The 15,167-nt window shown below is 42.8% G+C and overlaps 1 protein-coding gene across 7 annotated transcripts in view; it reads right to left on the bottom strand.

Annotated features, from left to right (window-relative positions):
• The window catches only part of TMEM178B (transmembrane protein 178B), a 272,394-nt gene that overhangs the window by 188,504 nt on the left and 68,723 nt on the right, over positions 1-15,167 (bottom strand). For all 7 annotated transcript variants that reach the window (XM_080390887.1, XM_080390884.1, XM_080390886.1 and 4 more), the window contains one exon: positions 435-548. In XM_080390887.1, coding sequence (XP_080247013.1) covers positions 435-548 — 114 coding nt within the window. The remainder of the gene's footprint in view (positions 1-434; positions 549-15,167) is intronic.

The raw sequence follows: 15,167 nt of genomic DNA on the forward strand, positions 1-15,167 counted from the left end.
GCCACACTCACTCAGGAGCTGCTGGCAGCAGGACATAGTCTACAATAAAAGACAGCAATGAATTCTCCTGGAAGCAGCATACTCAGCAGCAGCATGAACTGCATAAGAATACTTTCATGTACAGAGCATTCCACTGAATTAAAAAATAGGGCATTGATTTTGTTATTCATTTTTGTATTTAACTCAATATTAATCTCTGCATACAAATGCCTCTTCCCCATCACCACTTTCTCATGCCTCAGCAGAATTTCTAGTCAGCAGCAGAAACAGATGTAGGTCCTAAGAACAAATCGATCAGTCTGCTACAAAGACAAACTATGTGAGAAGAGGGCTCTGAGTGGGTTGTCAGTCAAAGCCTCTGTTCTCATTTATCAGTGAGTACCTCCCTTAATCCACACATGAGGAGAACAGAGAAGAAAGCCAGCAACACTTACGCAAGGCATGCCACTCGTCCTGGCGGATTGTCTTGGTGATGTTGTAGGTAAGGTTCTTGGGAATGGTCGCTGAGGAGTAGTGGTACTTGATGTACGTGCACCGCTCAATTGCTCCTGGGAAGGGCAACATGCAAAAGAGAGTGCTGTTAAATGAATGCAACATCCTCCCAACTGTAGACCAGATGGTCTTGACAACCAAAGTCAAAGGATAGGAGTAAAGCAATCCCTACCATCAGTCCACTGTGACAATGCTGTCTTTGGCCCATGACAAGCACAAGCTACCCATAGGATAAGCTCACATCCAAACTTAGGATACACAACAGGCCCCACAGTAGCTGCTAGAGTGCCTGCTTTCAGCATCAGATAAATATGCGGCAAATGGCCTCTTCATTCATTACTTTTCTCTGAACCAGGAGCTAGTAGCAGACATACCAATATTTACTTTGTAGAAATTGTAAATTCATGTCTTAGCTTATTGTGCAGTAATGCGTCTCAGTGCCCGTACTCTAGGAGATACACAAAGCAAATATCTTTGATCTTTCCTTCAGTAATAAAAAACAGCACAGGAAAAATTATATATGTAGATAACGTACAAGTTTTCCCCTTCCACCCCACATCCAAGAAGCCAGACAAACATAAGGATATGTGACAGGCTATGGTATATCTCTTGAAGGTACGCAAACACTTTCATAGCAGGCTCAGAAACAAAATTTATTGGCACCTCTGAACAATGAGCCTCAGATGGTAACACAAATGGCTGAATTGGGCAATTTTTTCCCCCTGTAGTCAGGAATTCATCTGTGTTCCACAGAAAAAAGCACCATGTGCTGCTTCTGTTTGTCTTCTGGTCACATTATTACATTCTCCTTTTACAGCCACTTTCCTTCCTCTACAATAATGACACCTCCAGGCCCTGATCTCCTGGCACCTTCTCTACATAGTTAGTGCCCTTGGAGAAATGGGTCTGGCATAGCCTGATGCTTTCTATGAATTATAGCCTAGCCAAATTTCACATCTGATCAGAAATGTGTGATAGTGCAGCCGTTCTCACATTGATGAAAAACAGTAAGGTTTCCTACACACCTTTTGCCAGCGTCCTCAAGTAAAACTGGTTTTATAAGACATTCTCTCCAAGCAGTCAGATTCAAAGCTCAGGAAAGTAATTTTTCCATTAATATTATGATATTTTGAATCAGGCCTTTAATAACTAAATAGATATCCTTAATGTGGTTGGCCACACTGTTTACTACTAGCTGCTGCTGATCAGAGAAGCAGCTATGCTGGAAATGCTTTTACGTATTAAAAATACATTAAGATAGGCACTCAATAGGATAAATTAAATGAAGCAATGAATTATACAAACAAGAACAAACCCTATACACCAAGATGCAGGTAGAGAACACATACTGTTAGCCTGAACTGAAAAAGCACAGCTATTAGCCTTATATTGACAACTCCAAGGGGTTAAATATGCCATTAGAAATAGAAGTTCCTATCTCAGATTATAAAACATTACTTGGCATGAACTCAGATCATACACCATAAATTCACAGCATAAATAAGAAAGTCCATGAAAGAAAATTTTTAGTTACATTGCAGTAAACTACCATCTTCCAAAGTTAGTGCAATACAAACATTTGAGGTCTTCATTGTTTGCTCCTCTCAAGCATTCTTCACATTCTGCCTTTGACAGCAATTATATTAGACAAAGCCAAATATTACAGGGGAAAAAGGCAAAATATTTACATATGTATCCGCCTGCCCTAACAGCGTGATGGGCTTCTGTGTGAGTCTGCACCATCTGGGCACCAAATGTATGCCCAGAATTAAAGTTTCAAACCAAGAATAGTATTTTAAAAATAAAACAACTAGTGTGCAAAAAATCTTTTAAAAAAGCCTCAAATCACAACCTTGCATTCCTATACATTTTCCTATCTGCTTTTGTTTAGCTGCTTTCATGGATCAGAAGCATTGGCAAGAACGTGGAAAATGTTTATTTGTCAGACCAGGGCAGGCAAACAGGGCACAGAGCGTTGGCAAGAGCATGGCATGGTCGTTTGCACGGCAGTTCACAGGGAAGGGCTCTGAAGCCCTGCCAGCTCAGCCAGGGAGCAATGGCATCCACCCGTCAAAAAGCCCCAGCCTCTCCCAGCTCCGCACCCACCACGACTGACGCGGTTCCCCCGGCAGAGCCCCGGTGAGAACACGCAGCCACCCCGGTGCTGGGCTGCCGGCCGTGCCCCGCTGCCATGGCTGTACCAGCCGGCAGCAGGGAGCTCCTGTGGGAGCTGTGCCGGGGAGAGGAGCTCCTGCGCTCAGTGACGGAGCTCCAGGAGGAGGTGAGCAGGTTGAGGAGCATCAGGGAGCGCGAGAGACAGACAGACTGCTGGAACCGCACCCTGCCTTCCCTGGGACCAGACCCACAGGCAGACGGGCCGCACGACACGGAGAATTCCCCATCCTCTCTCCGCCCGGCCAAACACAGCGTCTTAAGGGATGGGGGCAATGGTGACAGGCTCCTGCCCAGTGCAGCAGGTGCGTCTCCTCCGTGACACCCCACCTGCCCAGCTGCCCGTGCACAGAAGCTACGAGGCTCTGCAAGTGGAACTGAACAGTAACGAGGATGGTGGCTCATCTAGCATCGAGGTTTCGCCAAGGTTAACTCTGCCTATGCCCTGCATCCAAACTGCTTCCATAAAGAAAAAGGATGGGTCAGTGCCATAGGAGACTCCAGACTCCCGTCGGAAGGGAACAGAAGGCCCAACGTTGCAGACCGAACCCACTTATGGGAGTCTGTGTCCCAAAAGACGTGCTAGTGTGGAGAAGACGACTGTCGTGGCTGAACAGAGGAGAGCGTTTTTTGGAACTCAGGAAAAAAAAAAAAAAAAGAGAATTTATGACCTTTGGAAGGAAGGTCTGGCAATTCAGGAGGACTACAAGGAGGTTGTGAGCTTACGCAAGGAGAAAATGAGAAGGGCTGAAGCCCAGCTAGAACTTCATCTGGCTACCGCCATAAAAGACAATAAAAAATGGTTCTATAAATACACCAGCCACAAAAGGAGGCCTAAAGAGATCTCCATCCTTTATGGATGCGGGAGGAAACGTGGCAACAAAGGATGAGGAAAAGGCTGAGCTACTTAATGCCTCCATTGCCTCAGTCTTTAATAGTAAAGACCATTTTTCTCTGGGACCCAGACCGCTGAGCTGGAGGACAGGGATGGGGAGCAGAATGAAGCCCCCACAATCCACAGGGAAATGCTCAGCGACCTGCTACACCACTTAGACACACACAAGTCTACGGGGCCTGACAGAATCCACCCAAGGGTACTGAGGGAGCCGGTGGAAGTGCTCCCTGAGCCACTTTCAATCATTTATCAGCAGCCCTGGCTTACCGGGGAGCTCCCAGTTGACTGGACGTTTGCAAATGCACAAAGGGCAGGAAGGAGGATCCGGGGAAGTACAGGCCTGTCAGCCCGACCTCGGTGCCGGGGAAGGTTATGGCGCAGATCATCTTGAGTGCCATCACACAGCACATACAGGACAACCAGGAGATCAGGCCCAGCCAGCATGAGTTTATGAAAGGCAGGTCCTGCCTGACTAACCTGATCTCCTATGACAGGGTGACCCGCTTGGTGGATGAGGGAAAGGCCGTGGACGTTGGCTACCTAGACTTCAGTAAAGCCTTTGACACCATTTCCCACAGCATTCTCCTGGAGAAACTGGCTGCTCATGGCTTGGACGGGTGTAACCTTCTCTGGGTAAAAAATGTTTACTGACTGGACGGCCGAGCCCAAAGAGTTACGTCCAGTTGATGGCCGGTCACAAGCGGTGTTCCCCAGGGCTCAGTATTGGCACCAGTTCTGTTTAACCTCTTTATGATCTGACAAGGGGATCGAGTGCACCCTCAGTAAGTTTGTAGGCAACACCAAGCTGGGCAGGATGTTGATCTTCTTGAGATTAGGAAGGCTCTGCAGAGGGTTATGGACAAGCTGGGTCGGTATGCTGAGGCCAACTGTATGAAGTTCAACAAGAAGTGCCGGGTCCCGCCGCTTGGATCACAAGATCCCTGTGTAATGCCACAGGCTTGGGGAAGAGTGGCTGGAAAGCTGCCCAGCTGGAAGGGACCTGGAGGTGTTGGTTGACAGCCGGCTGAACACAAGGCAGCAGTGTGCCCAGGTAGCCAAGGCGGCCAACAGCATCCTGGCTTGTATCCAAAACAGCGTGGCCAGCAGGACCAGGGCAGTGACTGGTGACTCTGCCCCTCTACTCAGCACTGGTGAAGCTGCATCTCTAATACCGTGTCCAGTTTTGGGCCCCTCAACTACCAGACGGACACCGAGGTGCTGGAGCGTGTCCAGAGAAGGGCAACGGAGCTGGTGAAGGGCCTGGAGCCCAAGTCTTATAGGGAGCCTCTGAGGGAACTGGGCTTGTTTAGCCTGGAGAAAAGGAGGCTGAGGGGAGACCTTACTGCTTTCTACAGCTGCCTGGAAGGAGGCTGTAGTGAGATGGGTGTCAGTTTCTTTGTCCTAGTAGCAAGCAACAGGACTAGAGGAAATGGCCTCAAGTTGGATCAGGGGAGGTTTAGGTTGGATATTAGGGAGAATTTCTTCCCCGAAAGGATCGTCAAGCATTGGAACAGGCTGCCGAGGGAAGTGGTGGAGTCACCATCCCTGGAACATTAAAAGACATCTAAGATGTGGTGCTTAAGGGCAGTGTTTATTGGTGGACTTGGCAGTGCTAGGGTTAAAGATTGGACTCAATCTTAAGGGTATTTTCTAACCTAGACAATTCTACAATTCTACATTTAAAGACTGTCTAGAACTAAGAGTACAACTGCATTGGCAATGGTTCAGTGATGGGTGAAGTACAGGCAATATTTTAGTAGTAAACTCTATGATCACCTTTCTGGCCACACAACATATTCCAGCACTGTTCCTTCCCACCTCTGTATAACATGCTATTAGTTAAGAAACATCATGATTCCAACCAAGAGTTTGTAGGGACCAGAAGGTAAAGTGCTTTTCAGTATATATAGTGAGATATGTCCTCCTTTTTTCCCTGCTTGTCTCTGAAATATGAGGGCTGACCACTGCACACACCCAACAGGGCTGAGTAGAGTACAGTAAATTCACTTGCACCTTGGAATTATCCTCACCACTTGTCTTACACAGGGAAACAGACCCACAGCTGAGACAGTCAAGGATGCTGCTCCTGTATTTTCACCCTTCTCTGAAGCATTAAGCATAGGTTCACTGCTGGAATATGTAAGTCTAGTTAATTTGTTGTTACAGGGTTCAAAATACTTTTGTCTAATCCAAGTTATTGGGCTCAATAAAGCCCTAAAGTGAAACACAATGGTCCTTAATATAGTAGAGGTCAGTCTGCATGAGCTAAAGGGCCCTTTTGGCTTTGTGCTGTTAAACCCTCCTGTGAACACTGGAGTTTATTACACTTCGGAGAATGTTCTTCAGATTGTTTTAGATCTGTCTTCTGTTAGCTTCCAGCACTTCAGTTATTTCAGACTCTAGAACAGCAGAAACTATGAGGGAGACCATGAAGCCATCTTCGTCCACATGACCACTGCTGATAGGAGAAGCATGCAGGATCTTACCAGGAATTTCAAGCTTTTTATGGCCCAAACTGACAATGTTTGTGATTGCTTGGCATTTAAACATTAGTTATTATCTAAACCTGCTCTCACAGGTGTAGAAGAGGAACCCTGCTGCGTTAATGCAACTGCATCAGCATACATCTAGCTGGAAGTGAGAATTAGATTTTTGAAACTTAGAACAAGGCTTTCATTTGCCTGGACCTAGCAATAAAAATAAGGATGAGTTTACAGCAGTGAATTTCATACTTCATGATGTTTCCCTACTTGTTCCACACAAAAAGAACTAGGTTCAAGACCCTCAAGCACCCAGTTTCTGGAGGCCCCTGGGAGAGCAGAGTCGATGAAGGCAGCAAGGATCAAAACTACTGCTCTCTTGTAAAGTCCTCTCAGAAAACCCCTAAGAAATCCTTACGTTCAGATGAATTAATAGCTATGCTCACTCTGGTCCTTGGGGTGGGAGGGGAAGAAAGAGTAAGAAAAACCACACCCCTTTCCCTTCCATACCTTCAATAGGGTAAATGCAACTTATGGAGCACATCCAGCTTTCAGCTTTAACTTAGAAAGACCAAATGCAACTACAGGTGAACTCTGCACTTGGCTCAAATAACTGGGAAAGGCATTTATAAAGCAAACCAGTGAGCATGATTTTTTTCACCTATGCAACCGCCATAGCAAGTCTTACAGCTGGCCACAAGAAACACAAAACCACCACAAAGCTGCGCCACTTATAGATTCCATACTCCTCAGATCAAAAAGAGAAATGTTTGGCTGAAAATCCTAAGGAAAAGTGTCTGACTACTAATAGAGTGCTAGGAAAGGGATCATTGAAAGATGCAACTAGAACCATACAGAGCAGAACTCTGCCATACTGTTCTCACATAAGCATAGATACTCACAGAGGATTCAGCAGCTGTAACTGTGGTTGGCAAGCCCCTGTTCTAGAAAAGTTCAGATGCCAAGTAAAATCGAGATAAGGAAAGTAGACAAGGCTTCATCCAGAGCCACTAATTCATGGCATCAAACACGCCACTCCTCTTACTGATCCACTTACCTGCTCAGTTCACTCCCATATCTGTTGAGCATTGCTCCATACTACCACCTTATCATTATGTAACATTTCTTCTCTTCACTACAAGGAAAAAAGATGTGCTATAGCAGGAATATGACCCGAAAACACTGTGCAATTCTCTTCTATTCAATTTTCTCCCACTCCAGGCTCAACGGAGTTGAGATCAATTAAAAGGAAGGCCATGCTGTTGGTATCCACACTGTATTTGTCTGGTGGGTAAACTGACAACTTTTTTCAGGACTTTTGGGCCAGTGTAAATACTCTTCATCACCGAGACCTCCCCTCCCCTGCCTTTAAGCATAATAATATTTCAACGCTTTCAAACTACTCCAACAAAGTCTTTACCCATGGTTAATTTAAGAAATAGAATGAAAATTCAAAATGCCAGCAGGGTATTAGTCACATCAGTCCTGAAATTTGCATTTCAAAAGTGCCCAGAAGCATTTGCCCTGCAAGGTCAGCTTGACTTTTACAAAGGTGGTTGTCAAGTTTCAGGAATCTGCACTGTTACTGTGGTCGTACAGTTTAGTCTTCTGCATAACACAGACTGACTCATCTGAGATCTGGCAACAGAAAATAGTCCTTCAGATGGTCTTTCAAGAAAATGGTTATCTGTGAGAGCAGTTAGGCAAGTGTCAGTAATATTTCAGATTCAGCCCAAGATGGCACACGGAAGAGTTACTTATATGGTTTATCTGACTATACTTCCCTCTTGCCAATGAGGGCTACAAGATTCCACATTTTTTCCCTCCTGACTTTCAGGGTTGCAGACTGTGGAACCATCCTTAAGGTTCAGGTAAAGATTAGTCCAATGCCTGTGAATAAGTCACCTTTGGTAGTTGAAGGGCTCACAGCTACACATGAGAATTTCTCCCACACAGACTCCTTGCAGCAATCCTTGGGTAAGAGTGATCAGCAATCTCAGACAGATGCATGGAGCCAGCACCTTACTTGCTCAGGATGAACTATGACATGGCCATTCCAGACTTCACAACAAGCTAGCACTGACATGACAGTCCCCTTACTTTCCGTAACACTCAAATCTGAAACCAAGTGGTACCCATTCTTCTCTTGTATACGTATGTTGATTTCTAAGAAGGATCCAGCTGTACAGTTAATACTTGTTTTGTTATATTTCCTGCCAAGGCTTTTGAAATGATGAGCTTCCCTGAAAAGACTGACATGGATGTTCTGTGCCTTTGCTACCTCCAGGCAGTTTTTCCTTCTTCTGTGTTGCAGATACCTCTGGATGAACTGTTCATAGCAAGCAATTTATTCCATAAATTTCACCCTTTGTGCTAGCTCTAATTTTTACAAATCTGTTTGAGAATTACTACACACACATTTCCTAGTAAAAGGAATCTTAGCCTCTGGCTTGCAAACTGCACTCACTACATGTATTTGCTATTCATTATGAGACATTGCCTTCTGTATGAGACATTGCCTTAATCCCATGGTTTGGTTACTGTTCCCTCAGTTGGGTGACTGTATCCATATCAAGCAGACAGAAGACGTAGATTCGTTATTTAGCCTCTAATTGTTTCACATTATCTTCAGAAAATCTGTAAAGCAGAGAAAGTTTATAGCTTTTTCTTAGCATAACATTTCAGTATGATTATAGCCCCTGGAAACTTTAGTTAGGGTTAGGATCAGGTTACATAAAGCAATTGCATGTGGCATATATCTGTTATCTATAGGTCTTGTCTCCCTTTGAAGAGTTCACTGTTAAGTTGTAGTACCATTTTATGTAGCTTACAAACCAGCTGTGGCCATTCAGGCTGGTGCAACTTAAGAATTATCACCCTCAGCCGTACATGCTACCCTCAGTCTCTTAAATCATTTCATATTAATCATCAGAACTCCTCTGGAGGTACCTTAATGCAGGCAAGGTTGTTGCAGTTTCAGCATGCATTAACTGGTCAAACTAAACCCTGGAGGAAGGTACGAGGAGAAATTAGGCTCTGCCTTGACCAGCTGCTATGACAGAATTTCAGTCAGATATGCTGACTAGTTAAAGAACACATTATGAGTAGCTATCTTCTTAACGAAGCCTCTGCCTTCATTAGGAAGTATTGCAACACACTTAACAGGATTATTTCATTACCTCTGGAGTAATACTAACTATGAAAGTACTGGTTAGACACTTCTGCCAATCTCTAAATACATTAATGCCAAAAATGCATTAACTGTAGAATTATTTATATTAGAAGGGTCCTCTAGATGTCAACCAGCCCAAGCCCTTGCTCAGAGGAGGAACAACAAAGCTAAAACCAAATTCAAAGATAGTTCACATTTCTCAGGGCCTTGCCCAGTCAAGTTTTAAATACCTCCAAGAATGGAGGTTCACAACATCTTTGAGCACCTGTTCAACCATCTGACCACCTTCATTATGATTTTTTTTCCCTCAATACCTAATCAGTATTTCCCATGATGCCACATGAATATCTTGAATACACAAATACCTAAGGGTAAAGGTCTACAAATCTAGGAAGAATATGCAAATAACATCACCTTAATCAACATGTCCGATGAATATTCATTAGCTTATATGCATGCATAAATAGAAGCCAATGTTCTAATTAATGGAGCTCAAGATAGATTTTCAGCTGCAGCATGGGCCAAATTTTTAGAACAGATCATGTTTGTTCCTGGCTGGCTCTGGCATCATCCTGAATTGATGTTAACTTGGGCTGCCAGTAGGAATCATTGCTACTTCCCTTAAAGTCAAACAACTTCTGGTACTGTTTGTTGCTTGCTGTGAGCTGCAAAGAAATTGGGCTGATGCCTCACTTCAGTTGATGAGTTGGGGATTGTGTCTTGGGTTTTAGACTAAGTTGCTAGCTCCTAGCTGCTACCTCTACAAGTGGGTAGAGGTACACTATCAGCTTCTACTCACCGTTTACAGGTTTGCATAGAAGTCAGAGAGGGATGTGAGACAGTCCCCTTCCCCATTCAGACACACACAAGGGTCACGTATTGAGAGAGACAATGAATATGTCTACAGTAACACAGCATGCATTGGGAGTGCACTTTTGAAAATGACCTCCTGAACACCTCTTAAAATTACCATGCTTTGGTTCATAACATGATGTGCTGTAAGACCATGCCAACTAGAATCTCCACAAATAAAGTGAAATTGGAAGATGTACCATTCAACTAATGGTACAAGAGCAGAGCCAGTCTGAAGTAACATCTCCTCCCTGAAACGCACACAAAGTGAATAATAGGCCCTAAGCACCAATTATTTCTTACAAATTCACCTCCATCATACTACACTATTTATAAATGTAGATCTAGCCTATGCCTTGTGTTGTGGTTCTACAGTTAAAATCATCCTAGTAAGGACTGCCAAAGGAAATTCAGCCGACTGACCATAGCTCTAGGAGACCCACCTGTAAAGATGCTTTATCTACCTAGGTGGTTGATCTCCGAGACTGTAGAAGCATACAGAGTAGCCACCACAGCAAGAAGCACTGATCTGCAGTCGAGTTCCGTAGAGCTGCAGCCATCACTGATATTGCTCACACCAGCCACTCACACACAGGTGGGCAAATAGTTTGTGGTTTGGATTCATAGGCCAACTTGAAAAATTGGAAGGGGGCGAGCACAGGGGAAGGAGCAGTGACACCAGGAAAAAGATAAATTAATGACAATTTCAGATCAATTGAAAAAAACTTTTGTACAGCCATAAAACTGTAATAATTAATTTATTCTGAGACCTTTAGAGAAAAACCTTTTAAAACTGTTATTAAATTGAAAGTCTGAAAAATGTATTTTGAGAGTTTTAAAACACTAAGATTTTTCATAATTTCATAGTGTTTTTTCCAACTGAACCCATCAACCATATTAGATCAAGTTTCACAACTGGTTCTGCTTCAGATCCAATTTTCTGCATGAAAATAAATAACAGTTTGCTAACTGTACTTACTATAAACATACTTACAAATGCACTAGGCACCAATATCTTCCCTGCCGGGTAAAGTGCAGAAAGCCTGCTAGGCTGCTGGTGGCAAAGGGATATTTCAATAGCCAGAAATCTACGGTATCACCTAAACTCACTTTTTTACATGTAGATGGCTTTACTGACTACCAGAAAAACTAATTAACACATAGCTTCAGCAAAACATACTCAGAATATAACAGTATCCTCTGTTTTACCTGAAGGAAGAGCTTGCTTGTATTCACCAAGTTGGCAACCACTGAAAGGATGAGACATTCATAAGATAAATATTACTTTGTCCCTGAAATGGCACAAACCCAGCAAATACATTAACAGAATGTACAGCTTAAAGATTTTCATTAGGAAAGTGAGCAAACATTTTTTCAGTGACAAACAGAACCTTCCTGCTTGTTTTTCCTCCCATTTTTCTTTTACAGTTCATCTCACTTGATTTCCAAATGAAATCAGAGCCTCTAGCTTAGTAAAATTTGTTAGACAACGCTCAGCTGGTGAAGAAGTCTCATAAAACCCCAGCAAAAACATAGGAGGGGGGATGGTTGAATGGATCCAACATACTGTACTATCTATACAGAAATCTGGTAATAAATGACAGTATGTCATTCCCATTTTTCCTAGGTCAACTGCAATGAAAACCTGGATCAGCACTGAAAGCGAGATGGCATTAGATCTCCAGAGATATGGGAAAATAATCAGATACAAAGTGCACATGAAATGGAAGAAATCCATGAAGCTTATGAATCTCCAGATGCACACAAGAACTTTGTCACACAGGGGTTCTATGGTGACCAGATTCCATACAGGGACTTCCAAATATTTCAGACAGAAAAATCTACTTATCAATTTCAACTTCTGTTTCCACAGCAAAATATCTAAATTTCTTTTTCAGCCACTGTGTGAGTAAAGATAGAGATACAGGTGTGTGTGCATGCACTGAGCAGACAGCAACATTTTCAGAGTAAAGGAAGAAGAAAGTGCCTGAGCAGCTTTTGCCAGACCTGTTCCCCACATGGTCTCTGGATATCCCAGCAAACAGCAGCTTGCTTAAAGCAACCAGCTGGCAGAAGATAAATATTCCACCCATGATAAGAAAAAAATGCAAGTATGAGACCAAAAGATGAATTTGCATTGGAAAGTGATGAGCTCACACATTCTCTCCAGGGACCAAGGAAAGGAGGCTGGCAAGGAAGCTGAAGCAAGAAGATGGTTATGAAACACTTTTTACTTCAGCTATTAATAACAGTCTCCAAGCCACAGGGCACTTCAGAGGAGGAAGACATCTCCTTGCTTCTATTAATCTTTTTGTCCACCTATTTGCATTGGGCTGGCCACAGGGGAGAGGGAAGCAGAGCACGAATGAAAAGTTAAGGTTAAAAGGGCTGAAAAATATTTGCTCCTACTTGTTTGGAGGCAGAAATTAAGTGATCAATAAGAAGTCACTGACAGAGCAATTACCAGTAAAAACTTACTGATGACCCAGTAGCTCATGGAACAAAGCATTATCTCAGCACTGCTGTTAAGCCAAAGAAAAAGCATAGCAAAGGATATGCTATGGACAGGTTTCTTTTATATGAACATATATATTTTGATTCTCATAAAAATACTCCCATGAAGCTTGGTATTTATTGAACCAGCTTTGAAACCAATTTCGGAGAGATGCCTGGGAAGCTGGGTCCCAGACTGCCAAGAAGAAAATCAGGATGGGTCCACTGATACCACCAATTCTGTTGAGGATGTGTGATCACATGCAGTGAAGTCTAAAGATGCCTATCTCTGTACCTTGGAAAGCTATTTTATATGCTGTTTTACTACATAAATATGCCTTTCTATATACATTTACTCCTCTTTACTTCTCAAAGTGAGAGGATCATAAGCCCTTCTCTGTGTCTCCATACTGTTAGTTTACAGCTAGCCCCACAAATTGCTGAGCTGGAGAAAGCACTTAACTACAACCTTAACTTCTGGATTACCTAAGTTTCACTAGCCTTTTTTTATGCTGTCCCCATTCTAATTATTTCAAATAACTGTCAGGGTAGTGTGGTTGGAAGAAAGGCATTTTCAAGATATAAATTTGTACACAAAAAAGTACTTCCCAGACAAAGGTGCCCTGCAGTTATTAAATGTATGTGCAATGTAAAGCTAACAGACAAGATCACCTCTAAGTGAGCAGTTTACCCTGTAAGTTTGTAACGTCTCTTGCCCCATAAACTCTACCAACTGAATATCTACTCAGATTATGCAGCCTGATGGACAAAAAACTACCTTGCAATAAACCTTGGGACTGTTTACTGGCAAGTAGAGACCACCAAATAACAAAGTTAGCATGTATAACGGCTCTCCAAAACAAGGAGTAGTTTCATGTTTGACCATGCTCCTTCCCTGCAAAGCCATTTTCTGGGTTCTCCTTGTTCGAATTATTAACTAGTGGGTCACCATCACTAAATTACAAGGATGCTCCATCTTCCTTTGTAAAGGAGTATGCATTCACAGGGACAAGAGATTTCACAACTGACTGCCCTTTCCTTGCAAGGCCATTTCCTACACTATTGGAACTGGACATACTATTGTGTATCAGGGCTTGAATCAAATATAGGCCTTAAGAAATTAAATGTTTGTAGATATTTAAGAAGTAGTTCTTGACTAGTCAAACAAACTGAAAGACACAAGTAGAGGGGAAAGGAGAAGATAAAGAAGGTAGTAAGACAAACAACTGTACCATAAAAAACAGATGAGCTAAAGCACAATTTGGTCATTCTCAAACCTATGAACCACAGATATTGTTAATCTCTCTGAAGCTGTCTGAAATTGTAAGTGGTTTCTCCCTTACAGAAGGAAATGATTCTTGAACTATTTGAAATAGGAAAGGTTGGTGGGTCATAAAAAAATATTTTTCCAATTGACTAGACTGTGCCCTTATTTATTCAGTGATGAGTTTTGCAATGTCATCGTATGTCCTTGTGTCTAGAAGGCTTAGACATTAAGTGTGTCTTCACAAATGCTACAATAATTCATTTTTGGTGCTAGCATCAAGTTCTGGCAGCACTGAAACATACTTAAGTCAACAACTTAGGTCTAAAATCTCAACACAACTACACACACTCTGCACCAAATGAGCAACACATTTCAGTGGCTGAAAATATTGAAAGGATAAATGCCCTTGTATGGGGGTCGAGGGGGCCAGAAATTGAGAAGTGACTAGCTTACTTCCAGCCCCAATCCTCCCTTTGCTTACATCCAATACAAAACTGTGAGGACCAGTGTATTCCAAGCTACAAAAAAGTTAGTACTGAGAAGACCTATTCCCAGCACAGTCTTCAACTGGGAATTAAGTTGCTCTAGCCAAATCCCAAAGGCATCTAGACTCCAAACACATTAGCTAAGATTCATGTCATTTCTTTTAAGACACGTGTAAGATTTGCCATTTAATGCAGAAATAAGAAGTGGCAGAAGCTAGCCCCGCTTATGAAACAGAGAAGCAAAACAAAGTAAAGAAAATCCAAGTAGTTCTAGCAGCTATTACTTTTTTAACATGCCAACGAAAGTTACAGGTTCTTGTAAAATCATGCGAAGCTTAGACCCAGAGTTTGTGCATATTTAAATGGAGAAAGACTCTTCGCATCTTGTAGATGCAAACTTCTCATCCAGTAAACACATGCCTACCGCTGGGTCAGTGCAAGCTTTTGCTGCTGCTGTTCGGTTTGGGTTGGGTTTTTTTGCAGGAAGAGGTAGATACTGCTTTGCTTTAAGAGTGTGTTGTGGTACAATGTTCCTTTGCGTATAACATCCTCTTACAATTTGGTAAGAGCAATCTAGCACTTCTTGCATCTTCCTGTCTGAAGCATCAAATCAAATGAGAGGGTCACAGTATGAAAGTCTTCCATTCACTGCAGTGTAAGACATTTAGTCCAGCTTGCCCTGGCCAGAACATTTCTGCTGTCTGTCAAGGATTCATAGCTTGAAAGACATGCTTCAAAATGTACTGCACATCATTAGTTAATATTACTGTATTGACAGCAGCAACAAGCATTATCCATAAGGCAAGCAAACACTGCCAAAGACATTTGTCACTATCTATCTCATCCCACCACCCCTATG

This window comes from Falco punctatus (genome assembly GCF_963210335.1).
Source record: "Falco punctatus genome assembly, chromosome: 6".
In the NCBI taxonomy this organism is placed as follows: Eukaryota; Metazoa; Chordata; class Aves; order Falconiformes; family Falconidae; genus Falco; species Falco punctatus.